Here is a 27,733-nt window from a genome sequence, read left to right as displayed (position 1 = left end):
CAGTCAGTTTAACTTTACATAACTAACGCTTACCACTTAAAGGAACACATTGCCTTGGATCGGACGAGTTGGTCTATAAAAAGCGTTTGTAACTGGTTTTTTATAAAATGCATATGGTTGGAAAGATATTTTAAAAGTAGAATACAATGATCCACACAAGTTTGCCTCGAAATTGCGTGGTTTTCTTTTTACTGTGCGAACTAACACGGTCGGCCATTTATGGGAGTCAAAAATTTGACTCCCATAAATGGCCGACCGTGTTAGTCGACGAGGTAAAAGGAAAACCACGCAATTTCGAGGCATGTATGTGTGGATCATTGTATTCTATTTTTACAACATCTTTCTACACATATTCATTTTATAAAAAACAGTTACAAACGCTTTTCAAAGACCAACTCGACCGATCCAAGGCAACGTGTTCCTTTAACTGAGGTTGAATGCAGCAAAACAAGTATAGACCCACAAATGCTTATATGTAATAATGTTACTATTATACACAAGGAACCTGACCAAATTAGCCACAGTTACAAAGACTAAACAATTCAGTTCATAGCATACAATATTTCCATGAGTATTTGTTCTACCCAGCTAGTGCAGCATAGAGATTACAATCAACATATAGATCATTCTTACACACAGAGTGCAAAGTCGGCCATCTTTGCAGGCAATGATACATTTCTTTCTTAACGTTAATGCATTTTGCATAAACACCATGTGCGGTACGCTGGAGTTTTATCAACCCCCTTGCATGATCGGTCGATCACAACTTGGCTGCGTAAAAAAAATTACAAGGATTGTGGCAGGTCGAAGCCAAAACCCGCAATGCCCGTAAAGATGGCGTCTATGTGGAACTATCTATTATGAACTATATGTATACCTTGAAAATGATAAGCATATAAAACATCCAAACATTTATAACTAGATAGTTTTCAAAATAATATATACTGACGTTTCACTCTCACATCCGCATAAACCATAAACACATATGAAATATAGGCTTACAAAAAACATATCATTTCAGGAATTTCAGCTGAGCATCTTTCATTCTTACCACTTAATCTTTAATTGCAGAGTGGCAATATATGTATTTATAAATTGTCTTCATAGAAGTTCAGCTGTCAATTTCACAAAGAGTTAGGACTCGTCTTATCTCGAGTTTACTCGTCCTAGCTTAGGATTAATCTAAGGTCTGCATGCTACAGTGCAGGGTTGGGACTCGTCCTAAGTCATAAGATTAATCCTAAGTTCGGAAGAGTTTCGTGAAATCAACGGCTGCTTTTATTTAAATTTTTCAAAAATCTGTCAACACAGATGGGCTTTAAACAAAACCTCGTCTCTGCTCTTTATGTAGTACTGGGTGAGAGTTTAAAGCAAGCAGAAACAATCTCAACAATATGGAAATTGCATGTATAGTCCAAGTTTTTTTGTGTGTGTGCGAGCTCCATAAAAAAATTCTTTGGATAGTTTTGGAAAAGTAGGACCATACATGTACTTTAAAAATCACTTTTTGGTTCACTTAAGCAAAATATTGGAAGTAACAATTGTCATATATAATTGGTTTTGAGGCATTGCATGGTAATGCCCTTTTGTTTGAGAAATCTGTTAAATCTTTCTGTAAAGTTTTTTCCTTGGACTCCCTTCTGCGAGGGGTCAATTTGCATGAAACATTCCACAGTTTTGTGTACTTACAGATTTTAGATTGAGTATCTGCATGTATTGACTGTGTTAAGCGTAAATTAGCATCTACAATTTGTGTGCCACGTGTATGTTTAATACTTCTCTCAGTGTTTATATCGCACGATAAATCATGGTCATGTGATCTCCTCTCAACCAATCAAACTGTGCCGGGTATTTATGCATTGTCATTCAAACCAAATTTACCTTTTTAAAACCAAATTTACCTTTATATATTATTTCAAATACCAGTTAAAAGTTCAACAAAGCCATGTACATAACAACTTTACTCTTGTCATATATGACTGAACGCTCTGCAGCTTCCAAAGAATGTTGGTCTGCGGAAAATGTGGCTTCCGAATGACCATGAAGTCCTTTGGAAAGCCTTGCGGGGTCCAAGTCAAGTGACTTTGGCTACAGCTATGGCTCTCGGCTACAGTGTCAAATAAAACGCTTGACAGCATTCCGGTCATAGCCACTAAAGAAATTGGTACATGGCTTTTCATATAGCAGGCAGTCACGCTATTGCACATAATACTGGAGGACTCTTGATTTGACTGGTATACACCAATTCAGGCGTGCACCGGGCGCGCTAGTGTTGAGCACCGCGTCCATTGCTGCGGTGTAGCAAGTGCCTAGTTTTGTACACAGAGACATGAGGAAATCATAATTCTTTTCTCTTTTTATGAAAATTTAATGTCTTTCTCGACAATCTATGCGATTTCTCTGACATGGCCGCATGATATATCGATTTACTACACTCTTGCTATTTTTTTTTTAAATTAAGCACAAAGGAAAATACTGAAATTCTCATTTTAGTGACTATTTTATGCAGTTTTCGCATCTTTTCCCCCTAATTCACCTAAGACAAGCACCGTTTTCAAGATAATTCGGTTTTTATTTAGTTGCAAATTATGTAGTCAGTGATCTTCATTAGTATATCATGATGTCCTGTTAAGGAAAATGTGATAGTCGTTGAGGAAAACATTTCATGTCCTTAAAGAGTGAAAAGAAACATGATTTCATCATGTCTCTGTGCACAAAACTAAGCACATGTACACCTCAGCAATGGTGCACGGTGCTCAACACTGCGCGCCTGAATTGGTGTATAGACCCCTGTCACAGCACACAACGCATCTACATGTGCCCATCCTGTCCAAAATGTGCACATAGGAATTGATACAAAAAAAAGCCAGAAATGGTAGACGCGCATTTTTAGGAGGTGCGTTCTGCATTTAGGGGTCTATTCCACCAGTTGGTAAACAATGACGAAAATAGAAGCAACATGATTCAAAAGCTGTTTCTAAATATAAGTATTAAATCTGGAATACACCATAAGAAAATGCAAAGAATTAATAATAGCACAATCGTATATGTTCAGTAAATTAGTAGTCAACTGAAATGCAGAAACATTCCCCTCAAACACAAGGAATTTACCAGAACTGACTTCACTGTAAATTTCTCATGTAATAAAAGGTGGTTTCATAGAAATGTGTGTTCACAGTTTTGTAAACTTCTTTTTACAAATAAAGATTTGTACAATAAGAGTTGCAGGTATCCAGTCCACATATTTGCCCGATCCAGCACCAAACATGAACATAATATACTTCCCAATACTTACAAAGACAAACTTAAACTTCACTCTAGTTTTTGGGACAGCATGTCACATAAGTTCTTGCTTTTAAGTCTAATAGCAATTGTCAATAATTGTTAATGTTGTCAATACAAGTTCAGCTTGTAAGCACCAACAATGTAAACTTTATGGAATATTGGCTGGTAACCAGTTTCTGTTAAGCAAGATTTTGTCTTTGCTTAGCATGTTTTTTTATGCTCACAGATGGGCATACATGTAAGAAATTACCTTTATGCAAAACTAAGTGACAATCTTGTGTTTTACTTGCATGAAATACATCACCAATACCAAATGTGCCACCAAATACATATTTAATACACATACATGTACATGTGGGAAGTACTGCTAGGTTTTAATCTGTACATACAAATTTGACGTCGATTCATTTTTGAAATAAATATAGGGATAGTAGACACAGATGTTGATCTGTTTCCAAATGAGAAACAAATGGTATAGTATCCTTGGAGGGCAATGGAGAATGCTTTGAATGGTTGGATAGTACCAGACTAACTCGATAAGTGTACTTTGACAAACACTACAGTCACCACGGAAATTTGAATCTCCAAAACATGCCTTAAGAAATCTTTGGAGATTAAAATTGGTTGACATACTTTTTATTGATTTCTAATCAATGATCAAAGGGGGCACTTCAGACAAAATAATTTCATAGGATGTTTACTACCATTTTTTTAACAAGTGTGATTTTGGATCAAAATTACACATTTTCTTTTAGGGGTCATTACCAAAGCATGGCGTTACCAATAAACTTTCACAGGTTTGTTATTTGATTTTGGGTTGAACAAAGAAGAAAATGACTAGAGCAGGATTTGAACCAACGACCTCCGGATTAATGTGCCAGTGCTCTACCAACCGAGCTACATGTATCTAGCTTGTTGGTGGTCTCTTGTGTCAATATCTTTTTGTTGGGGGTGCCAGTCAGAAGCCAAACAACTGTTAACTGTTAGGTTTGTTTTTTAATGTATGTTGGATCACATTAAAGGGAAGGTACACGTTTGGTAGTTACACAAAACAAATGTTAACTTAAAAACTGACTTGGTAACAAGCATTGGGGAGCTGTTGATAGTATAAAAAATTGTGGGAAATGACCCCCTCTTAAGTAACTTATTTTTAGAGAAAGAGGTAATTTCTCACTAAAATAATAAAAGACTTCTAGCTAGAAGTCTTTTATTCTTATCTGAAAGCACACAAAATCGTCCAACAAGGATGTTTTTTCTTTCATAATTTCCTCGCAACTTTGATGACCAATTGAGCCCACATTTTTACAGGCTTGTTATTTTATGGTTATGATGGGATACATCAAGTGAGAAGACTGGTCTTTGACAATAACCAAATGTGTACCTTCCCTTTAAGTGCAGCTACTGCTCTTTTGACAATTACCAATATTGTCTGCGTGCTTTAATCCAAGTTCCTCTTCATTGTAAAACAAAACCATTGAACAGGAAGCAATCGAGTCCAGCACACACCAATGAGGGCAATGCAGCACAAAGCATTTAGTTATTATTACATGAGGAAATACAATCAAAACATCATCGACAAATTCAGACTGGATCGTACTCCACGAAACATGATTCCTGAAATCAGTTTCCTGGTATACCTGCCGCGAATCAGATACGCTTTGTTTCCCCACCGTTCATGTCTGAAAGAAATGTTTAACTTCGAAATTACCATGCCTGCAAAACATGACCATGATTATTGCAAAGACGAACATACCAGTGTCTACATTGAATTCAGTACAACAGTGAACTCAGTATGTCGTTCTTGCCCTCTTCTTTATAGACGTCCTCTCAACGACTCTGAAGGAACGACGCAACGCTACGACCTTTTTTGTCCTCATTCACAAGGAATAAATACCACCGTATACGTTCACTCCCTGTCAATCTGTGGCGTCTCCATATCCCCCCAAGTTAACGTTACCAGGAATGCCGGCAAAGAGCATAGGTGGAGTTGTCCCCGGTATCCCGTATCCTGAAGGGTAACTACTGCTGCGGATTATGGTACCGTAGCCAACGTGTGGAACACTGCTGATGGGCGTGGATGGGATGGACAGATTATCCCTCAAATACCTGGAAGGAAAAAACAAATATGTATGACCGGCATTCTTCATTTATTTTGGGTTGAATAAAAGAGATGTTAAATTTGCAGCGGGGATAAAGAATATTAATTTTGATTTTTACCCATAAACCGATGTGTGTTAGCACTGTAACACAAGAAAATAATCACACCGACAGTTATCCGACGATTTCCGGACACGGCCAGAAAATCGATTGAATTTTCCCAACCATTCATGTCTGTTTTGTTTGGGTTGAATAAAGAAAAATTTACTTGAGCTGGATTTACAACAAGATCGAAGAGCATAGTAAGTTTTTATCTCTACCAAAAATTTGTAATCCTTTTGATAAGATGTTCTTCAACCAAAATGATTGAAAATACTTTGAGGCTAAAACGATCCCTAACAAGACCCTGCCTTTAACCTTCCAGTCTACACTCACTGCATGAAGTAAACGATAGTTTCCTGACCAGTGGTTATTTTAATGTGGTATATCACCACACCCAGACTATCCACCTCTTGACGATTCAAAACCTAGAACTAAAATAAAACTTACTCGCTGGGGGTAGCGTTGGTACTGCTGTGTGTGCGTGACAGATCATCGTCACTGTCGTACCGTCGAGGGTTGTCAAAGAAGTACGTTCTAGACTCGGTTTTCCGGCAAGATGTGTCCTCAGGTGTGCTCTGCAAGGGTAATTTGATCAACGTCGGAACAGTTTTAATGAAAGCGTTGGGTGCTGACTAGTTCTTGACTTAGCAGGAGTACAAAATCAGGCCTCGAGTTAAACCAAGGTACCTTCAGCAACGGGAGACTTTTGAGACGCTGGCGGCAGCAGTCACAAAACGGTCCTTTTTTTTGCGGCTCTGAGTTGTCGTGCACATGCTCAGTATTGTGTGCATACATCTGAGAACGCACACTACTGGTGAGAAAAAGGACGGTCCAAACGTCTCCCATTGCTGTGGTGCCTTGTGCTTTTTTCTGTAGTGCCCTTTGCAGAGTTCCAATACAAAGTTTACCTTCTCAAACAAATTTTATTGGAGGCCATTTCAAGCTGGCAATTGCAAAAAAAATAATAACTTGGTTAAGGGTTGAGATGCCCAGGAGACCATGAACAAGAACTCCAGGTCTTGGCTAAATTAATTATCAATTTACAAAAATTACATCAAATCTGAACTTCCCCACACAGCCTCTAAAATTCGCAACAGACTGAGACAGGAGTATTTGAATGCGTGTGTACTAACTTTGTTTGACCAATCATAAACTCCACATAACCAACAGTCTGCAAATACACATGTCTCTTTACAAAAAAAAAAAAATATTCCATGATATTTCCAGGAAAAAAAGAAAAAAAAACCTTCTTGCAAATGTATTTTTCTCACTTAAAAGGGCCCATAAAAAGTCAGAATCAAAGTACTATGTATGTGGTGCTTTGCAACTCTTTGTGCTGAGAGAGTATTTGATCCGCTTCCTTGACCTCGCCTACCACTGTTTGCACTGGAAAATTCACTTCAATTCAATGATGAACTTCATATTGTGGAGAAAAAAATTCAACTTGATAATTGAAGCAAAATTGACGCAGCCTGCAAACTGACCAGCGCCCACGCACAATTATTCCATCTACAGATCAAGGATAAAGCTCACAAATGACATAAAATGAACAATGTTTCCTTAATTGCAAATCTTCACAGTGAGATGAAAATATTCGCAAAAAAATTAAAGCAAAGTGGTCATTAAAAGAGGCAAGGGTGGGCCACCACAAGCTGATATAACTGCTGCTCCTGACGGTTTCTATTGATTTAATTAGAGGTAGAGTCATAGATTGGTCACTACTCCAAACGTTAATGGTCATAAAAACTTACTTGTCCAGAAGTACTGTACAGCTGTTATTAATATAAACTATTTTGAGAAAGGATTCCCTTTCGATTAATATGCTTTGAATAATTTGTCACACAAAAGCATTATAAGAATCTGTGAAACTGTTCATGCATAAATCCTTCCTCGGATTTCTGAGAGCTGGTATCCATTCATGCATGCTGCAGCAAGAGTTGCGGTTGGTACCCGATGTCCCCCTCACTAACATAGATGTATTCAATATCCTTGTGAAAATACCCTGACAATTTGTTGCTGTTCAGCAAGTAGACACTGCATTTTTAAAGCTGAAACTTTCACATGAGGCTTTTTGTGTATCTTTCGTTATAGCTTTGCTTATAAACTACCCTAGTTTCAATGAACAAAGTAACTATCAAAAAAATAAAATAAATAACCAGAAGAAGGTAAATAAACTTTTCTAATAAACCTCAGCATTTTGCCCTTCTGAACGCCCTATCACTTTACTCACAACTCACCACTTTTGCAGCAAACTTTCTCACCCTGAAAAATATGACTACGATAAATGTCGGAAGGAACTCCCAGATAAAAAGAACAACACCAAACGACAGATAGCGAAGACCTTTTAAAGTTGATATCATATCTGCCTATAGTTTGATAATGAGAACAAAAACAAATAAAAAACAAAACTGTTTTCAAGGGAATTCATAATAAGTGAAATATATATTTACCAAGTTAGCCAAATGATGCCATCACAATAATCATGTTGCCGCCATTTTGGATATGTCTAAACATGCTATAAAAGTGCTCATTTTAGGCAACACAGCATTTTATGATTACCATAATGTTTACGTGCAATAGACTCCCAAAATGACGAGAGTGGTAGACAGTGGCCACATCTGTGCAATGGGTCAATTGGTAGGTTTGTTTTGAAATTTCTAGAGGAAAATATTGTAAGGTAAAGTGTCGCTGAAATTCAAGGTTTGGGTTTTGAATGCGGAAGATTGAATGCAGCGGACATTGAACCAACGACGTCTGGTTTAACATACCAGTGCTTTACCAATGTAAGCTTTCTAGCCTTGTGTTGGCGGTCTCCCTATTAGTCAATATCTTTGTACAGGGGTGCCAGTCAGGAGCCAGACTACTGTAAGCTGCCGTGTAGCCAGGTCTCACCCCAACCCACACAAACCAATGACGCAACCGGCATAACGGCTTCCTCGGTCACCCCAAATATATCCACCCACCACACACTCTACGGTCAACCCAACTGACAGAGATATATTTAAACTGACATGGGCCCCACCCATACACCTTGCAAACATTTATGGTTTGCAAACCTATGGTATCAAGTCAACAGTCTCAAAATGTCACTGAATTGGACAGCGCCATCATTTATTTACCAAAGTTCAAAATAGAAGATTTCACCACTACTTCACTTGCAAAATAACAGACCAATCAGTGGTGAGACCAATGAGGTACGACAAACTAAACAAGTTCAAACAAAGCATGACTAAAATGAAAGTAACTACTTTGAACATAAAAATGAAGCCTAGCTTTTGCTTACATGCACTTAAGTTTAAGTCAAGTATCAACGATAACCCCGTTTAAGCCAGTAACTAAATGTAAAACCAGGGCCAAATTTCATAGGGCTGCTTAAACAGAAAATATTGCTTAACAGTTTTCTGCTTAGCGAAAATGTATAGGACACCACTTAAAAGTGTGCATGCTACATGGTATTTTTAGCTGGTAGCCTTAATTTGGAAAGCATAACATTGCAGCGCTTAGCTACCTTTTTCGCTTAATCAGCTCTATACAATTGGGCCACAGGTCTTACTTCACAATGAACAAACTTAAAAACAAATTACCTTACCTGGTCAGAAACATTAATCCAGTTATAGCCAAATGACGGGCAAATAGTGGTCGTTATGGCAATAAGATTATACACTGCTCTGGATACATAGAGAAGAATGATAAACACGCAGGCTGTAGACGTCTGACATAAAGTTGCTCCCTGAAAAATGATCAGTATCTTTTTTATTCATACAATTGTTGATGGTGAAATCCAGTTACAGAAAAAAACATACATAGTTGTAAATGTTATTGTTTTGTTTGTTTTTACAAGTAGGCGCAAACACAAACCTGAATTCATGGCACTGACTACCAACACATTCTGCACTTGTCTGCACCATTTTTTATTTTTTTATTTTTTTTTTATTATTTTTTTTTATGCAAGTCGCCTGACACACAAGGCCTGAAGGCCACTTCAAGGTGTGGGCTACAGTTATTTTTTCCAGAGGCCGTTGCCACCTACTCCTAGGGCTGAAACAGGGTTAACCCCTTTACAGTCCATACGGATGTAGGCTTGGGTATCATCAATTCGAAGCCTGGCCGGTAGAGCAGAAAGCACTACCTCCCCAATTTTATGTAGCAAGTGTCACGACCGGGATCTGAACCCACACCCTGCTGATCAAACACCAGTGCTTGAATCCAGTGCTCTTAACCGCTCGGCCATGACACTGCCACAAATTAGCCAAGAAATGACTGGGTGCCACCATTACCATTGTACGGCCACTACAAGGCGCGGGCCACACTTAACTCATTCGGGCTGTAAACACAAGTCAAGTCCAACCAAGGGCATGTTTCTACCTACAAACTATGATGAAACAGGGTAACCCCTTCACAGCATGTAAGGATGTAGGCATGGGTATCATCCACTCGGAGCCTGGCTGGTAGAGAACTACCTTCCTAACTTTTTATGAAGTATTTATGGATAAATACCTTTCTCAAGAGGAAAAGTGACATTACCGAACCAACATTCTATCGAACTAGACCACTCGGCCAAGACACGGACACACCACAGGGTGGGAGCGGAAAGTTAAATGGAGGCTAGTAAACGTTGTGATTTCCAGTTTTAAATTCATAGACAACCAGCTTCCTGTCTTGGTCTTGACTTCAACCAAGGAAATTATGTCTGAATTGGACTTGAACTTCCAGCTCTGGATTGCAATACTGTTGTTCATCTGAAAAAATACCCTTTACAAAATTTTGACTTACCCTGGATTCAAGCAGCACACTCCCGACAAAACTCATCCTGGATAGCTTCCATATGAGATAAGCGAGGAATCCCCCAGCGACGATGAACAGCAACCCGCTCAAGCAGACCCTCACCCGAATCAAGGCTATAGAGTCAGGGTAGACCCTGGACAGGATGGCACTGCTGAGGTTCATCGCCAGGAACAGGCCCATGATAATGGCAAAGGTTACTCGTATGTACTGTATCTGCTTATTGTGACTCTGCGGGTTAATCCGGGCCTTTAACTTACACATGACCTGAGGATGAAAAGAGTCATGAGAGATCATAAGTACCCAATTTCATAAAACTGTCAAGCAGAAGGTTCGGCTCAGCGAATTTCTTGACTGAAAAAAAAATTCCAGGGGTGCCAGTCATAGAAATGTGCAATGACAACTGCTGAATGACATTCTGGTTGGTAACCTTTTTAAAAAAAAATTATTTTTGCTTAGCAATATTTGGTCCTTAAATACTTTATGAAATTTGGCCCTGGTAGCAATCAATCTGGACAGATCAACAAAGAACTCCCTGCTGACCCAGTTGACAGTTGACATAAGCTCAGAATTCGCTGCCTTCGCAAGTGCCGATGCTTTGCTTAAGGAAAGCAGAGCCATGAAATTGAGCCCCGAGTTGAGGTACGAAGAGGAATTTCAGAGCCAGAGAAAAGATCAAATTTAATTAATATTAGATTGAATATCATCAAAAATCAGCAATGAACTGAATAATGATGAAATTAAAAAAATTATTTATACAAAAACCAATGTGAAAAGATTTCAGTTAGATAGTTCATTTGGTCATTACCAAACTCTGTTTTGTCTGTTAGTAATAAACCAGTAAGCACGGATGACTCACAAACAAACATGTTTTTGTAAAACAACCGCAAAAGCTTTTCTGACAATCATTATGATTTTATGAAGTAGTTACTGGTAACTTAGGGAATGCATTTAGTAATACATAAACAAGTTCACATGGAACAATGATGTCATCATCTCGACTTGGCATGTCATACATGTAGCAATTCAATTTAACTTGTGTCTTTGAGCAAACCATAATTGCTTCTCTTAACCCAGACATATAAATGGAAACCTGAAAGTGCTGACCCAGTATTGTGTTGGATTAACCCCTTAGCGCTAAGTAAGTTGTACAATGTATGCCCCCCCCCCCCCCCCCCCGAGGAATTGTCTAAAAGCATGCCTTATGAACAGGGATACATAGGATAAGTGTGCTTTGTAAGAACCCAGCCATCAATTTCACAAAGAGTTAGGACTCGTCTTATCACCAGTTAGGCAAGTAACTTGTCCTAACTTAGGATTAATCTTAAGGTTTGCATGCTTCAGTGCAGGGTTGGGACTCGTCCCAAGTCCTAAGATAAAGTCTTAAGTTAGGAAGAGTTAAGTTTTGTGAAATCGACAGCTGTATCATAGTATTATTGAAGTGGTGGTTATTTATAGAGGAATAGGAGGCGAGCTGAATCTCAATATTTTTGAAGCAAAAAGTTTTATATGTCTTCAGGAGAATGGAAACAGAACAAAATACTATTTGTAATGTTACCCCGTTTCATTTCAGAAGCTTCATTTCATCCTACAAAGCTACATTTAGGATAACGGAATTGCTCATCGGTATAATTTTTTCTTCAAATAACAGATATCTATCGCAAATTCAAAAAAGAGTATACTTGATTTATCAAGTATTTGCCTCGTGTGCAAGATGAAGTGCTTTATATACCGAAGACCGCATTTTAATAGAGTTGCGTATACCTGGTTTCGACTTGATCCTTCGCACTTGTTAGTCCAAAAAACTTTAGGAATCTAGCAAATACACCATTCAGGAAATGAAGTTCCAACACTATCCCACTGGAAAGCTTTCACACTCGAGGAACTTACTAAGTTTTGAACATTTCCCGTAGAGTTCCTGACCTTTCTAAATATAGAACTCACGCCATCATTTCTGAGCCTGGAGCATAGAGCTATATGCCTGGAGCTCATTTACAGCTGGTTAACAAGTTGGAAAGGATTTACCGCTGACTGTGTTGAGTTTGTAAAGGTTTGGAATCATTCCAACTTTTATAAAGTGACTGCATGACCTTGTTTGGGTAAAAATAAAGTGCAATCGAGTACACAATGTTTTAACATGAAAAATATTCAATTCTTATTGGTTTTTAATTTAGGTGAATTTGTGATGCACTCATTTTTTTCTAAAATGGATGTACTCGAAATATTTCTTTGTTGTCAATAAGTCTGAAAGATTGGGTTAAAAATAAATTTTTGATATCATTCTTTTTAAATCCAATGTTCATTCAGAACACATAGTTTTTTGTATGTTTTCATTGTGCATTATATAAATGACCTTTTGCCTAATGCGAACTTTGGACTACAACAAAATCAAAGCCCTACTTGAATGCATATTATAACGTACACGAAAAACAATCTAATCGAGATCATATTTACTTTTATCTGCAATATAAACAAGTCCAAGCACAGGGGTTATAAAACAAACTTGTGACCTGAAGCCCACACTTTTAAAAGTCCAAACTAAATCTAAATCTATATCAAGATGTGGAGATTAACCTTGTGATATACCATGCAGCGAGATGTACAAAACAAAATGACAAACTTGAGACGCAAAAACCTGATAATTTCCCCCAACCCCTCACTCACTTACCCCTATCAGTTATTCATGAAATCTAAATTTGAATTTGTTTTGGGTACAGAGGTCGATATCAGAACTTTGGAGCTTAGACTAGATAGATGTTAAAAACTAGTCCTAAGTTTGGACGAGTAGTTTGTCCTAACTCGAGATAAGACTAACTCTTTGTGAAATCCACTCCAGTTGTCAGAGTTACTGACTGTGATAATTACAATGACTTTTTTTAAAAGCAAAATGGGCTAAATAGAAAACAAAGTAGGAAACAGAATATTATAAAGAGCACTTGTTCTAAGTTTATATTTATCAGTCTAACTCCGACCAAAGTAGCCATGATTCACAGTACGAACAACCTGAGTAATACAAAGTGTCTTGGGATTTGCTAAAGAGCAACCCAAGGATGCCTTGTAACTTGACCTAGCATGAGTATGAGTGTATCATTAAGAAATTGTCCCAGCCCTGTATGCCACAAAGTACACTTGGATCTAAAAACGCTGACATTCTCATTCGCCACACGTGGGCAGGTAGACGTCTGAACTCCATGACGGTCTGAACTCTGAGTAACTGGGATCCATTGCCCCCCCCCCCCTACACCCAACCTAAGAGGCAGTGACTGTATTTGACACTTGTTAGATCAGGCCTTGACTCTATACTTCTATGACCTATAATTTGAACATAAAAAAAAACCCTGAGTGACCAATGTCATCCATACAATTTTTGCAAATTTAGTAATGTACCATGAAGTCTTATGGACAGCACTAGTTATGAACCCCTATATATTTATTTCATGTGTGTGGCCTGGATTCCAAGGTAATCTTTTGCAAACCATTTGCCCGGTCGACTTATACAGCTACATGTACCATTCTTGCCTAATACTTGTACAGTATGTAATATTTACATTTTCCAATATTTTATTGAAGCAAATCCACATTGCTCTCATTTACATGTGTACCGAGTTCTCCCCAGGTTTTTGCAAAACTGTGGGCTTTCTGGACCCTAGTTTAAGAAGTTTGGCCTAACAAGCATGCTGATAGGTCCTCCGATTGTCTTTTACTAAAGTGCTCTACTGTGCAATCTGGGGTGTTCTAAATGGTTTTATTTTTATGATTTTTGATAATTTGAGCTGAAGTAACAAATAAAAGGGGCTGTCATTCCAGTGGGCCGCAGTTCGTGTATATCGGCCCCCATACGCTAGATAGGTGTGTGTGGGACGATTCGATACTTGTGTCGGTGTGTAAGCGTGTCTAAATTTTGATGCCAAAAGGGTTTTGAAACAATACTTCCGAGAGGTTTACTGACCAAAGACGTCCTAGGTTCAATTTTGCTTTCAAAACCATTAGGGACAATGCACAAAAATAAAATAATTTATTGTACAAATGATATTGGGTCCATACAACTCCAGAACAAAGAAAAGTTTGTGGTTTTCAACAAACATGTGTGGCCAGTGTGGGCCCTGTGTACATGTGTTGAGGTGGTGGTGGCTGCATGCATGAGCCACTGGGGTCATGTATGTGGTGGTCGTGAAGGGCCAGCAGCAGGCGAACTGGTTAATATTCGCCATTGGGATATCACAAGGCTTCATCATGAAGTGAATGCATAGGCCTACAGTACATACTCCTAGTGCTATGACGAGGTTCATTCCGCTACCAGGGAGACAATTTAGTAGTACTAGAACGAACCGCATAGTTATAGGGGTATTCAGTGCTCTGTGCATAGTTGTTCTACTGTACAAACAAAACACTTGCACTAATTTGTGATGATCATACCACACCAGTCAGAACCACAGTAGAGGGGGTTTACGGTCAACTACTACCCAAGCTGTTGGATTGTTTCAAAATAGCTCAAGGTTATCTTACTGGCAAATATTTTTTTAAATAATAGAGTTATCTGCCAATAACCTCAGAATAATGTCCGAAGAGTGTAATTACAGTGACATTGAGTGCCTCCATCCAAGAAACTAAGTGCAATGATCGTTACCTTCCATCCTCCTGACCAATAGAAGGTCAACCGGAAAAGTTTCTGTATTGCGCCACCACTTTTTCATTCGAAATAAAATAATGTAGTATCTAATTTACCTGATTGATATATCCCTTTTTGTAAAAATGAGTGAAAAAGTGGTGGCGCCATACGGAAAGTTATCCGGTCAACCCTTCATCCTCTGGACTGTCGGGAGGATGGAGGGTACTGATTGTTGCAATTACCAAGAAGCCAGCATGACCGCCCATTTACAAAATTTACACTTAAAGGAATGTCCCTCTCAGTCTAAGTCTAATTTGACCATTTCTGCCTTCTACCTACAGAACTATTTCGGTTTCGTCCACTATCGTCCGTTACAGGAGACGATAGGGGACGAAACCAAAATAGTTCTAAGACTAGGAGTACCTTCTACCTAGCCCACCTAGCACTCTAGCAGTCATTACAACTGTGATGAGACCGATGTTACAAGAGAGCCATTTAAAACATTTCAACAAGGGTGGGCTACCTTATACCCAAACTCTGACGTAAACTAGACCCAGTAACTGGGGCGCTGTACTCCTTTTTTTCTTCGAAATTTTGTCATTATCGGTCCGTTCTACTACTCTAGATACGGACCGATAATAAAAAAAATTCGAAAAAAGTGTACTGTACATACATGTACTACAGCACCCCAGTTACTGGGTCTAGTCGCGGCCACTAAAATTTAAAAGTAACACTCATCACATATTTTGACACCCATATGAAGTTCCATCCGCTATCGTTCGCAGAGGCGATAGCTGAACAAACCTCGTTCTTACACAGTACTACTTAGTACTAGCTAGGAGTAATTTGAGCCAAGGTTGGACTCTGCCATTCAACATTTTAGGAGTCTTTATCAATCCTGGTTGGCCTCATCACATTTTTGTAAAAATACTTGGTTACAAACTGCATAGATTTAAATATCACCTGTGCAAAGTATAAAACCAGCAAACAAAGGGTGTAGAACTGAAGACACACTGGAAAACTGAAGAAAAACCAGTAGCAGAATATGTTCATTTGGTCAACTTCAATTGTGTTATTGATGTAAAAAGAGAACAACGTAGTCCGTAGCCCTGCCCAGATCAGGCAGGTAAACAGAAAAACTGTCTGGTAGCTGAACCGTTTGTGGCCGTAGTACAGAATCAAAATCAACTGGATGAAGACCAGACCGAAGAGAAAGCCATAAAGTACGAGGAAGGTAATCGTCAGGCCTAGCTCGACGAACAACGGGAGGGACGGTCCGAGCTTCCCCGATGGTATTGCGTCTGGCATTTCGGCCCAATTCAATTCCTCCATTTTTATTTGTTCACTCCACAGAATCTGGAAGGTTCAAAGTTCTCGGTAATACTGCTGCTGGTGGATAAGAAGGAAACCATCATTTTCGTGTGCTTTACAGGCATTTCGTCCAACATTTTTTGATCAATGTTCAGGCATCTTTTCTCTGATTTGCGCTGTCAAACACCGGTCGCTCGTGCTGTAAATACGTCCTAGCACAAACCACATTCTGTAAAAGTCCGTTCAGAAATTTGACCTTTGACATAAAGATGGAAGCTTACACACTTTTGAAGGGGAATTTTTAAATAATAGTTTTACATTTTCATGGTTTTGATTTAAATCATCATTTTAATTCACAAAATTTACTTAAATAAATATTTATTCTAAAGTTTCAATCTATACAAAATATAAATAAAAGGTAACAAGCTAATTATATCTAATGATATGTGTTATTAAAAATATTTATTACTTCAATGTAGAATGGAACAATCTAGAGTTTTCACGTGATGCCAGCCCAGTTGTTTACTACTTACCCCGCCCCCAAATTGATGCAGTGAATGATGTAACCACAATCACATCCACATACACATGAATTGGCGTAGATAAACTGATGTACATGTCATGTAGGATAAATAAAAATGCATATGGTGACATGTTTTGTTCGAACATGGAGGAATAACCTCCATGGTTCGAAGAGCCACATAGCTCAAACAATGGAAGACAACTTTTGCTTCTTCAGGCAAAAACCCGTAAGCACAACTACTTACTAAGCACAGAAAACTCTTGCTCAGCAAAGATAGGTTTACCAAAAAAAGTACATCATACATTTGCTGTGGTGACTGGTAGTACCCCATGCATTTCTTGCTTAGCAAAGGAATTTATTTAAAAAAAAACATAATTTTTATGTTCTGCTTAGTAAATTTCTTGGCAACGCAAGAAATGACCATGGGATCAGTAGTAGCAGGTAGGTACTGTTCCGTAACTGCATGAGATTTCGGCTAAGCAAAAGGTTTTTGGCCAATTAGTTTTTTGTGCTTAGAGGCTTTATGAAATTGGGCCCTGTAAGAAAATGAGGAAGAACGGCTATCCATGCTGTAACTAAAAAAAATCAATAAATGAAATGAAATGAAATCCTCACAGCCATGTTGTTATTCTTGAATTTCATTCCCGTTTTTAATACAAAATACCCAGTAATAAAAAAAACATAAATTGTGGGTCATTTAAAAATGTTTTTTTTTGTGTGTTTTTTTCAACTTAAAAAATGTTTAAACAACTTAAATGTATAGAACATTTTGCGGTTAAAGTTGTGCCTTTTACTGTGACTGTGTTTTGTTTGTATATTTTCCTTTGCAAGGACAATAAAATTGTATTGTATTGTATTGTACACACATTGGATGTGACACGGTTGACTGACTATTGAATAACTCGAAAAGCGTCTCTCATCATCGTGGTAAACTTTTTGTTTTGCTCCAGGAAAAATCGAGTGAAAAACATTTACAATATTTTGTTTTCTTCTTTTTTTCTACAATAATGGGATTCTCCTATACTGCTGACCAAAATGTTGATGTACTTAGTTTACCCATAGATAATGCCAAGAAACGTCTTGGAAGACTTGGAAACTAACAAACGTTGAGACATAATGGGGGAATCAAAAAGCGATAAAAAATTTCGCCTCGCCCATAACAACCACCTGTCTCATGCTTTGCGCTGGATTTGCCCCCTCAATCTTCCAATTTCAACAGAGGGCGACATTTAGTTTGTGTACAATTTTGACGTGCAGGTGGTGTTTTTTTTAGTCTTAAACTGGACCCTGACTATTTGCAATTAGGCAATGATGTGTCGCGAAGCTCTCATGGGCTAGGTAGTTGACAAGTGAGCAACTGAGAAACACCGGACAGTTTCCACTAAATAAAAGAGACTTCGGGAAAGGCGAGTGGACAGCAACACTCAGTGACAAAATACTCATTTGCCAGTGACGCGAAGACCACTGTATAAGGGACTCGTTGTCTTGTTGTTTTATGGAATATTTGTGCATCTCTCTCTACACTCTCCTCCGATTTGAAACAAGGTGAGTTCACGTAGAGATTTATTCATGCTGCCTCCCGTAGTATCACAATCACATTACACGTCACACGGACGGTACCCCCTTCATCTCGCCTTGTTGGGATGGTTGTCGTAACTCTAGGGACTTGGTCGTGTTGTTGTGTACGCAATTGATCAAACAGTGATGGATTCGCATTATTTTATGCAATTTTGTATGATTTTTTATACATATCAAGTTTGTTGACAGATTTGATCACTGATTGAATATGATGATTTATCTTTAATGTCAGTGGTCGCCATGTCAGCTGTGTCACATTGTCAGTTTCACTGACTGTGTGTCTGTCGTGTGTCTGGTTTTTGTCAGTCACATAAACTTGAGGTGATAGAATTTTAATAAAAAGTTGCACTTGAAGGGTATCACATTCACACACAGTGCAGTTGCCATTTTGCACTTGAGGCTAGAGACTTGTATTTTCCCCAATTTTTTAGAAGTACTCTTTTTGCAAAAGTTTGAAAAAGTCTAAAATGTTTGGTTTACATTTTGCCTGAGCAGGCAGCCTACAATTTGCTTCAAGCTTCTGTCATTGAATGTATGTTAATAAACCATAGGGGGGGGGGGGCTTAATAAATTATTAGTTACAAATTTGCTGTCTGTGAGGTTCAACTCAATATTGTTTAAAAAAGTGTTTTCACAATTTGCATTAATTTCCTAGAGGTTTTGATTATAAGTACTTACATTAAAAATAAACTGTTTGGAAAACTTGCTGAGTCCATGTGCCTCCCTTGTAGATCCATGCCCCTCCCGGGGTACACTCTGCCCATGAAATCGGGACACCCAGGGTTAACACAGTAAATCAGAATAAAATATATATTTTAATTAACTGTCACAGTAGGCCTTCTTCTTTCCTTCCTCAATGCTTGTTATAATCAAACTATTTTTCTAAATACAAACTGTTTTGCCTCCACATCAATTCAATTCAATACAATTCAATTCAATTCAATTCAATTCAATGCACTTGTTTATGATGCTACATTTACAATTAAACATTAGTTGAAACAAATAACCATGAGTAGACTTATGAAGAGATCTGCTGTCTACAAATACTATTTATAGTGCAAGAAAGCTTACACAAACTTCCAAAAGAAAATAATAAAGAAACCTGAATGTAATAAACAAATTCGGCTGATCGGCTGTCTACAAATACTATTGCAAGAAAGCTTACACAAACTTCCAAAAGAAAATAATAAAGAAACCTGAATGTAAAAAACAAATTCAACATGAATGTTTGCATTGTTATCATGATTTTAAAGCCAATCCAATGATTCAAAGGCATAACAAAAAATATGTTATGTTGGCGTAACCAAACCTATCCTAAAAATATGGCCGACCCTGGATATTTTTATTTCTTCAAGGGAAGAAATTTAATGATTAAAATCTATTAATACATAAAAATAAAATAAATGTCATGAAGAGTTTAAAAATATACTATTTGTTGTGTGTAGCCTTGTTTTCTTTGGTTATTGTATATATATACTACCGGCTTAAACAATTAGAAAACATGTAACTTTCTACCCAATTTGGGGGCCCGTTACACCAACGTAACATATTTTTTATGCCTTGAAGTTGGGCAGTACTACAAGTTATGATGGACATATATTACCACCTATGATTTGCTAACAGCAAATTTTGTAGGGTTTTGCAACTGGAAATAACTTTTATTTATTTAGTTATTTAGTTATTTTAGCTATAAAACTTAATGAAAACAATTTTGTGCTAGTAAAAAAATACTAAAAGAAATGTGTAGATCACACCACACAACATATCTAATTTAGCTACCTCCTGGTTATTTTCTAATTAAGTCTTGTGGGTTCTCAAATTTAACTTTTATGATCCAAAAACTAAAACTAAATTGTACAATTTTTTAAAGATAATTCTTTTGCAAGAATGAACAGATTTTAAACTTGTTATACTAAAAGAAAAGAGAAAAAAGAAGGGTAGATTCTGGAATTCTGAGAATATGAGTATTTTGGCACAATTTATCATTCAAGCAAAGTCAAGATATTGGTTAGTCACAAACCAAGAACCAATTTAGAAGACAGTGAGTCATTCACTCTAAATCTTCTTCGGTCAATAACCATCATCCAGACAGTCCTGTCACATGTATTGATTTGTATGATCTAATGGGATATCAATAAGCAACAGAATGTGTAGCACAAAATTCACTAGACATAACATGTTTGTGTTCAATTTAATATTGAACAATTGTATATTGTTTTATTGTAATTGAACACTTGAATATTTGGGTTCAAATGTTTGTTCCAGCGTTCTCCCTTAACACTAGTCTGCTGGCAAGATGCAAGTTCAAACATCCAAGGACCTTGCTTACTTTTTATCTCTATTCTCTCTAGATACAAAGTTTATTTTATTTTATTGCAAGGCGTGGTGATCATTTTTTTCATATGGACAAAATTAAAGTGGTCCTGCTGGCTCAAGTTTTGTGTTAAAAAGCATCCCCTTAGACCTTTATCATGGTGCAGCCATCTTGAATTTCTCCCATTGATATCAATGTTACCAAGCCGAGGCTTGAAGAACACAATAGTCTGGTTCCTAATTGCAAAATGATTATTAGCATTCATTATTGTTATTGGAAACGAGGAATATGACCAAGATGGAGGCAGCATGATCAAGGTCTATTACATCTGAAAGTTAGATTGACCAGTGAAAAAGCCAATTGACTAGTACAATAACAAAGTTAAGGGTAAACCCTTGCATTACCAACCAACAAATTCTATTTCATGCCTCAAATAATACCATAGTGTTCTACCCTGCTACATAACTCAATTCAATTCGAACATCAATTTGGTTTTCTACACCATTTTACCCGAAGCTAAATGGTACTGCTGGCTTGTCACTTTATCCTGGGTACACAGTTATGTTCATTACCAACCAACACATTCTATTTCATGCCTACAATAAATACGAATACAGTTTGTGGTCTGCACTGCTTCTTGTATGACTCAATTCAATTGGAACTTCAAATTGGTTTTCCTCACCCATTGTACCCGATGCCATTGTTATCAACCCAGGAAGTGGAGCTGGGGACAATAGGTTTCCCTGAATGGGTACCAAGTGGGGCCAACAAAGAGGTGCTATTTTTCTAGTGGGTGAAGGTTGGCGTTTGGTGCTTTGCTTTGGACTTACAATAATCTGTATGTAATAATAATGTGTTTATTTGGGTTTGGGAATTCATGCTTGTAGAACCAATCCTATCTCCTATCTCCATGGTAGAATCATGGAGGTAGAATCATTGCTCCATGGTAGAATGGCAGTAGAAAGGTAGAACCCAATGGTTTTTAAAGACAGATAGACACTATTGGTACTTGTCAAAGAACAGTCTTTCCACTTGGTGTATCTCAACATATAATGCATAACATAACAAAGCTCTGAAAATTTGAGCTTGATTGGTCGTCGGAGTTGAGAGATAACTATGAAAGAAAAAAACACCCTTTTCACACGAAGTTGTGTGCTTTCAGATGCTTGATTTCGAGACCTCAAATTCTAAACTTGAGGTCTCGAAATCAAATTCGTGGAAAGCTACTTCTTTCTCGAAAACTACGTCACTTCAGAGGGAGCTGTTTCTCACAATGTTTTATACCATTAACCTCTCCCCATTACTCGTAACCAAGAATTTTTTTTTGATAATAATTATTTTTAGTAATTACCAATAGTGTCCACTGCCTTTAAAACATGGATTGGGTTTGTTGAAACTGCATACATAGATGGGAGAGGAATACATTAAAAACAAAAGTGTTTTCCATCATGCACCCATTTCTTAAATAATGATAATAATCAAGTTACTTTCAATTTTGATAGTAAGTAAACACATTTCAACTAGACCAGCCAGTACCCAAAGTATTGAGGTACAATACCGGCGTTCTCCCATAACGGAGGTCCGCTGACAAATTGCCTCAAGAGGACCAGTCAGAATTCACTTCAGTTAGTCGGGCTGGGTAGTTCTCAGTATTGGAAAACTTTATCTATTATGAATTATGGACAAGTGGAAAAGCTGACGGACTCGTAGAATAAAATTCACAGTAAAAGTTAAATTCATTACACTGAATACAATGGTAAACCTTATTTTGATAATAAAACAAACTGCTCAAGAAAAGTAATTTCATACACGTAACATTTTCTGACCATAAAACAAACTGCTCAAGAAAAGTAATTTCATACACGTAACATTTTCTGACCATAAAACAAACTGCTCAAGAAAAGTAATTTCATACATACACTAAACAATTTCTGACCATAAATTTGATTCTAGACATATTTTCTGAACATATATATTTTTGTTTAATGTGCCCTACTTGGTCCTTGCAGGGGCTATAAATGAATACGGCTGGTAGTTCAAAGACAGTTTCCTTGCTGAAAAAATATCCATGTTGGGGGGTGATAGGGTAACCAGTCTCAAATACACTGTATTTAAACACATTGAAATACAATGCCATTTTGTCTAGTAACCTAACTCTGCTCATCCAAACTTTGCTTTGTGGTGAAATTGGCCTCTCTGTAATGAAGGTATCAAGTTACCAGACAAAAGACAAACGGCTCCAAGATGTACGGAGAAACCATTAGAAAAAGAAAAACAGCTCGTTAAAGATGCTAGGTCCAGTTTTTTGTGGCAAATTTGACCCCAAAATAAGTACAAACAGCTAATTGCTGTAGACTTGAGAATTTTGTTTTGCATGATTGAAAAATTGATTGGTAATTCATTAAAAACTAAAAAGTTGTATCAGCGTTGTAAGAGCACATATATGCACAGTTATGCAATATATTGCAAAAGTTTTAGATTTTGAATTGACATCCTCTGTCCACATTCTTTCAGAGAAAAAACATTTTGGGTGTGAAATTTGGGCCAGGCAATTTCAAGTAATTTAAAGACAATGGACACTATTGGTAACAATTGTCAAAGACCAGTCTTCTCACTTGGTGTATCTCAACATATGCCTAAAATAACAAACCTGTAAAAATTTGAGCTCAATTGGTCAACGAAGTTGTGAGATAACAATGAAAGAAAAAAACACCCTTGTTACACGGTGTTGTGTGCTTTCAGATGCTTGATTTCGAGACCTCAAATTTTAAATCTGAGGTCTCGAAATCAAATTCGTGGAAAATTACTTCTTTCTCGAAAACTACGTCACTTCAGAGGGAGCCGTTTCTCACAATGTTTTATACTATCAACCTCTTCCTATTACTCATTACCAAATGAGGTTTTATGCCAATAAATATTTGGAGTAATTACCAATAGTGTCCACTGCCTTCATGAAGAAAACTATAAAGCTGAAGGGAAAGCCTCCGTGAAATACTTTCCAATGTAAGATTGGGTTTCATGGAAAAAGAAAGATGCCCAACACATTGATTAGTCACAGACTTGTGTCCTACATACTTCTCTCTTAATGGATGTTGTTTCCCAGACAATCTTGTATGAATTCCAGTACAAATCAGTCAAGATGAAAGATGGCCTAGTTTCATTTCTCACACATGAATAATAAGCCTGGTTCCTCTGTGTTTATTGGAGGGGAAGGGCAATAGATATCACATTCATTGCATCTGGGAGGCAAATTGTTTCTCCCTGATCGAGCTGGTAACACCTTGCTTTGTCATAAGACAATGTAGAAATGTGTTTATTGCTCAAGATTTACTGAGAAACACAAACACATGACTATTTTGCATGACTGTGCTTTTTACCTTTTACTACAAAAAAGTTCAAAGAGTTGCTGCATCAGTGCGGGCCTGGAATTACATGCCGTCCATGGAGGCCTTGGTTATCTGTTGGCCCTCCGCCCTTCCGAGGCAAAACGGCCCAACTTGAGAAAATTTACATTTTGAGAAAATCAAGTGCAGAGATTTATAAGATGTTTTGCAATACAACGGAATGAAATGAGGTCGAGATAGAACACGGTAATGCCTTTTGAAATTTTGAAATTGAAAAATTTTGCCTCAATTTACCAAGAAAATTTGTTGGGTTAGGCTGTTTTGCAAAGGGAGGGCAGCCCTGGTCTTGGGTTGGCCTTGGTGCCCCTTTAAAACTTTTTTATAATATTTTCCAGTGGAAGTTTCTTTTGCAAAATGAAAATTGCCTTGCTCTCTCAAAGATGAAATTCCAAAGTCTCTCAGTGTAAAATAAATAACAGTTAAATTCTGTGGTATCGTTACAGATTTTTTTGATTTCAGGTTTTTCATATCTATGCCCTTTGTCTCAATGTTTCTCGACTAAACAAAGCCTCTAGTGTTCCACTTGTGGTGGTGTACAATAATTAGCATTTAGGAATAAAACCCCCCATTAAATTCAGACTTGAAATATGGTCCGAAATGCAGTATCACAAATGCTGCCAGTTGGAAGTCCCCTGAGGGAATGCATTGTACAATTGACATTCAGAATAATTCATTGCAGTGAAGTGTTAGTCTTTGATGAAACCAAATTTGAATACAATCTTGTTTTATGATTTGCATATCGTCATATACAAATCCCATAATGGGAAATGCATGTTCAAGTATTATTTTTTTCAAGTCTCCGTTTTTGACGACAAATGTTTGAGCTCACTGAAGTGCTGTCTGGATATTTTATATATCAAATGAATATCCAAGAAGCCTGACAGGGCTCAAATTTAAAACTAGCCCTGCATACATTATCTAGTAAAAATTGTAGTAATTAAATAGTCTGTCAATGTTAAATCTGTAACTTGTCTTCTTCCTAGGATTGCTTTATTAATATTCATAACATTTCACAATCACATTCATGATCAGTGTGAAAAAGTCGGCCTGCGCAATTTTGTCAGCTGTGGTCCAAACTGATATACGCAATGTAGGAGCTTTGTAATGTATGTTCTTTAAGTGAGATGTGTAAAAAAACACTAATGGACGGCCTTGTGTATGTTTTTTCCTTCTTCATTAACAATGTTCATCATTGAATCAGCATTCAACGTTTAATGGTGGGAGGATGGACGGGGGCGGGGGCTTCACAAGACAGCATTATTCTTTACTGATTATAATTTATTTTACAAGGAAATGGAATAACAAATGAGAAAAGCTACAACATGTATCAGAGCACAGTTTAAAATAGAAAATGTTTTTTATACAGAAGATTTGAACACTAATAAAAATACGTCACAGTGGTTTTGATCGAAATATAGCAGACTACTGGACTTGTCCAGTCAAGTCTTTACTAGCCCTAATGATACTAAAATCACTGGCTTCGGTCGGGCCTGCGGTCAATGGTCAATTTGGAGCCAAGCATTTTGTAGAACCTGGACTGCAGAGAGCTCAAATTTAGGGGGAAATCTACAAGATCACAGGGCTTGTAGCCTACAAGTTGTAGGCTTCAAAATTTATTGGACAAGAATTTATTTTATGAGACCAGAATCTAGTGATGGTTCAACATTTTTGATGAAAATACCTAGGAATTTTTGGCTGTTTTCACTACAAGTATTACTTGGTTTTTAAGATAAATATTAGTATGGTTGAAAGGTTCCCCTAAAATGTTACCTGCTGAGGTTCTTGAGTTTTTGAGAAATGAGTATGGTAATTGATTTCAGGAACTCAAATTTTTGTTTTAGTGAGACGAAAATTATTTTAGCATGTACAACGGATTTACGCGATGCGACTCTCCTGAAAACCTTGCTCTGTGATTTTCACTGTTTTTCACCCAAAAACTTACCGACTAATGAAGCTGAAACTTCTACAAGTAAACTATATCATCATACATCATTCACAGTGAGTAGTGATTCATGTCATTGCCAAAAAGTTCTCTACAAAAGGTACCAAAAAGGTGAAACTTTGACTGGTTGACTTTATTGTACCTTTCTTTTAAAAATAATGTTGCCTATAAATCAGCAATACATTCCAAAAAACAATCTATGACCCGACTTTTAATACATGGAAAATGTGCAGGCAATTTCCCCCATGGGCTTGAGTATAGGAATGTGTATATTTTGTTTTATTTGAAATGTGCATTAATGTACCTCTCTCCCCGTATACATGTTGATTAAACAGGACGGGTCACACACCTCCGGGTAACCCAGATATTTTTTTCTATTTCTGATGTCAGCGTGTTGAAAGAGCATTCCCTATGCAGTTCGTTTCTTAATAACCTGCTTTTTGCTACACCATCAAATACTGCCCTGTGCTCGCTCTCTCTGTCAGATCGTAGACACAGTCTGATGAATTACAAAGTCAAATTGTGAAATGGTCCTACTTCAAAAGATCAAAATACCAATTGTCCGATGCACAATTTCTGGACCTCTGTCTGTCACATGAGAAAAATTCAATGGGTAGTACAGAATGAGGGGTAAAAAACAACCCGTTGGTTTTTATGCAGTGGTTTGATTCATTCAACTCCAAAATTTGTTTTCCATATTGTTGCAAAATGAGCAATAATACGTAATTATAAAGATGGTCTATTGAACAAAGAGGTATAAAGAAATTCTACATGCAGAATAATAATCAAAGGAGGAGACACAATGAGGGAAATTTTTCAAAAGACAAAGTCTTGTATAGAAATGCCTTATAAACAAATTACTGGACTTCAGAGCAGAAATTAAGTTAAAACAGAACGACAGACAGGGACGAAACAGGACAAACAGTACTTAATGAGCTATAAATAGAAGCTCAAAAACATGAAGGATGAAAAAGAGAAGAAGCTAGTCAAGTTAACTAGCTAGATAAGATATTTCTTGTAAAGGCCAGGGGTGGATTTCACAAGCAGTTAGGACTAGTCTTATCTCGAGTTGGGACCAGTTACTCGTCCTAATTTAGGACTATCCATGCAATTTGTATATCTCCTAGGACTAGTCCTAACTCTTTGTGAAATCGACCCCAGGTCCCACTGCAGCGATATCGAGAACAATAATGATAACAACGCAAAGAGAACGCATTCTATTGGTTGAATGAGCATGTGCATATTCTGCATGGAGCAATTCAACCAGTACAATGCGTTCTCTTTGCGTCGTGATCGTTACCGTTTTCATTATCGCTGCAGTGTGACTCGCCTTAAGAGTTCTTAAAACAATCCACATTTATGACCCAGATGAGTAAGCGGGGGAAAGAAGGAGAGGGAGAGAGAGTAAGATGACTAAGTTTGGAAGGCAACAGAAGAGATGAGTCTGCCGAAAGCCTCAATGCTCAACACATCTTTTTATTCAGATGGTTGGTCAGTTACATTTATGTATCAAGGTCACTATATACATCATCGTTAAAACACTGAATGGTGACTAACTGTTGCTCATAGTAGTTGTGTGTCCATGGGAGATGAGTGTGTCAGAATCGGGTTCAAAACTAACAGAAATAAGTCGCAAAACTAGAATCCTTTTAGTGTTCGTATTCACTGAAACTGTACAAGTTTTGTTTAAAATTCAAAATAATTCACAGTTGCATTTAGATCAAAATATAATTAAGTATATGATAATTTATGGATTGTTTCATAATTTTAATTCAAGACGCTTCAT

General features: G+C 37.4%; 2 protein-coding genes across 3 annotated transcripts in view; one reads left to right on the top strand and one right to left on the bottom strand.

Moving 5' to 3' along the window:
• Positions 1–368: 368 nt before the first annotated feature.
• LOC139937718 (integral membrane protein GPR137B-like) lies at positions 369–16,396 on the bottom strand. Of its 2 annotated transcripts, XM_071933004.1 has the most exons (6): positions 15,839–16,396; positions 10,258–10,533; positions 9,074–9,214; positions 7,722–7,850; positions 5,932–6,059; positions 369–5,391 (listed from the first exon to the last, which is right to left on the bottom strand). In XM_071933004.1, the coding sequence occupies exons 1-6, from the start codon at positions 16,205–16,207 to the stop codon at positions 5,202–5,204; spliced, it is 1,233 nt and encodes a 410-aa protein (XP_071789105.1). In that variant the 5' UTR covers positions 16,208–16,396; the 3' UTR covers positions 369–5,201. The 2 variants fall into 2 exon arrangements, with proteins under 2 accessions (XP_071789105.1, XP_071789114.1); XM_071933013.1 differs by lacking the exon at positions 7,722–7,850.
• A 1,573-nt stretch (positions 16,397–17,969) lies between these two features.
• LOC139937709 (uncharacterized) overlaps positions 17,970–27,733 on the top strand; it is a 99,787-nt gene continuing 90,023 nt past the window's right edge. The window contains exon 1 of the mRNA XM_071932993.1: positions 17,970–18,254. The gene's annotated coding sequence lies outside the window, so the exon portion shown is untranslated. The remainder of the gene's footprint in view (positions 18,255–27,733) is intronic.

Source organism: Asterias amurensis, chromosome 1 (genome assembly GCF_032118995.1).
Source record: "Asterias amurensis chromosome 1, ASM3211899v1".
Taxonomy (NCBI): domain Eukaryota; kingdom Metazoa; phylum Echinodermata; class Asteroidea; order Forcipulatida; family Asteriidae; genus Asterias; species Asterias amurensis.
The sequence above is the reverse complement of the archived record's forward strand: the minus strand, read 5'-3'. Positions and strand labels throughout refer to the sequence as shown.

What these genes read in the sequence shown, in the direction of transcription:
- LOC139937718 (XM_071933004.1), bottom strand. Translation starts at nt 16,207, where the DNA reads ATGGAGGAATTGAATTGGGCCGAAATGCCAGACGCAATACCATCGGGG. An exon ending in TGGTTTTATACTTTGCACAG is followed by an intron (nt 10,534 to 15,838) that starts GTGATATTTAAA and finishes TTTCATCCTCAG; the next exon opens with GTCATGTGTAAGTTAAAGGC. An exon ending in ACCAACGCTACCCCCAGCGA is followed by an intron (nt 5,392 to 5,931) that starts GTAAGTTTTATT and finishes TTTTCCTTCCAG; the next exon opens with GTATTTGAGGGATAATCTGT.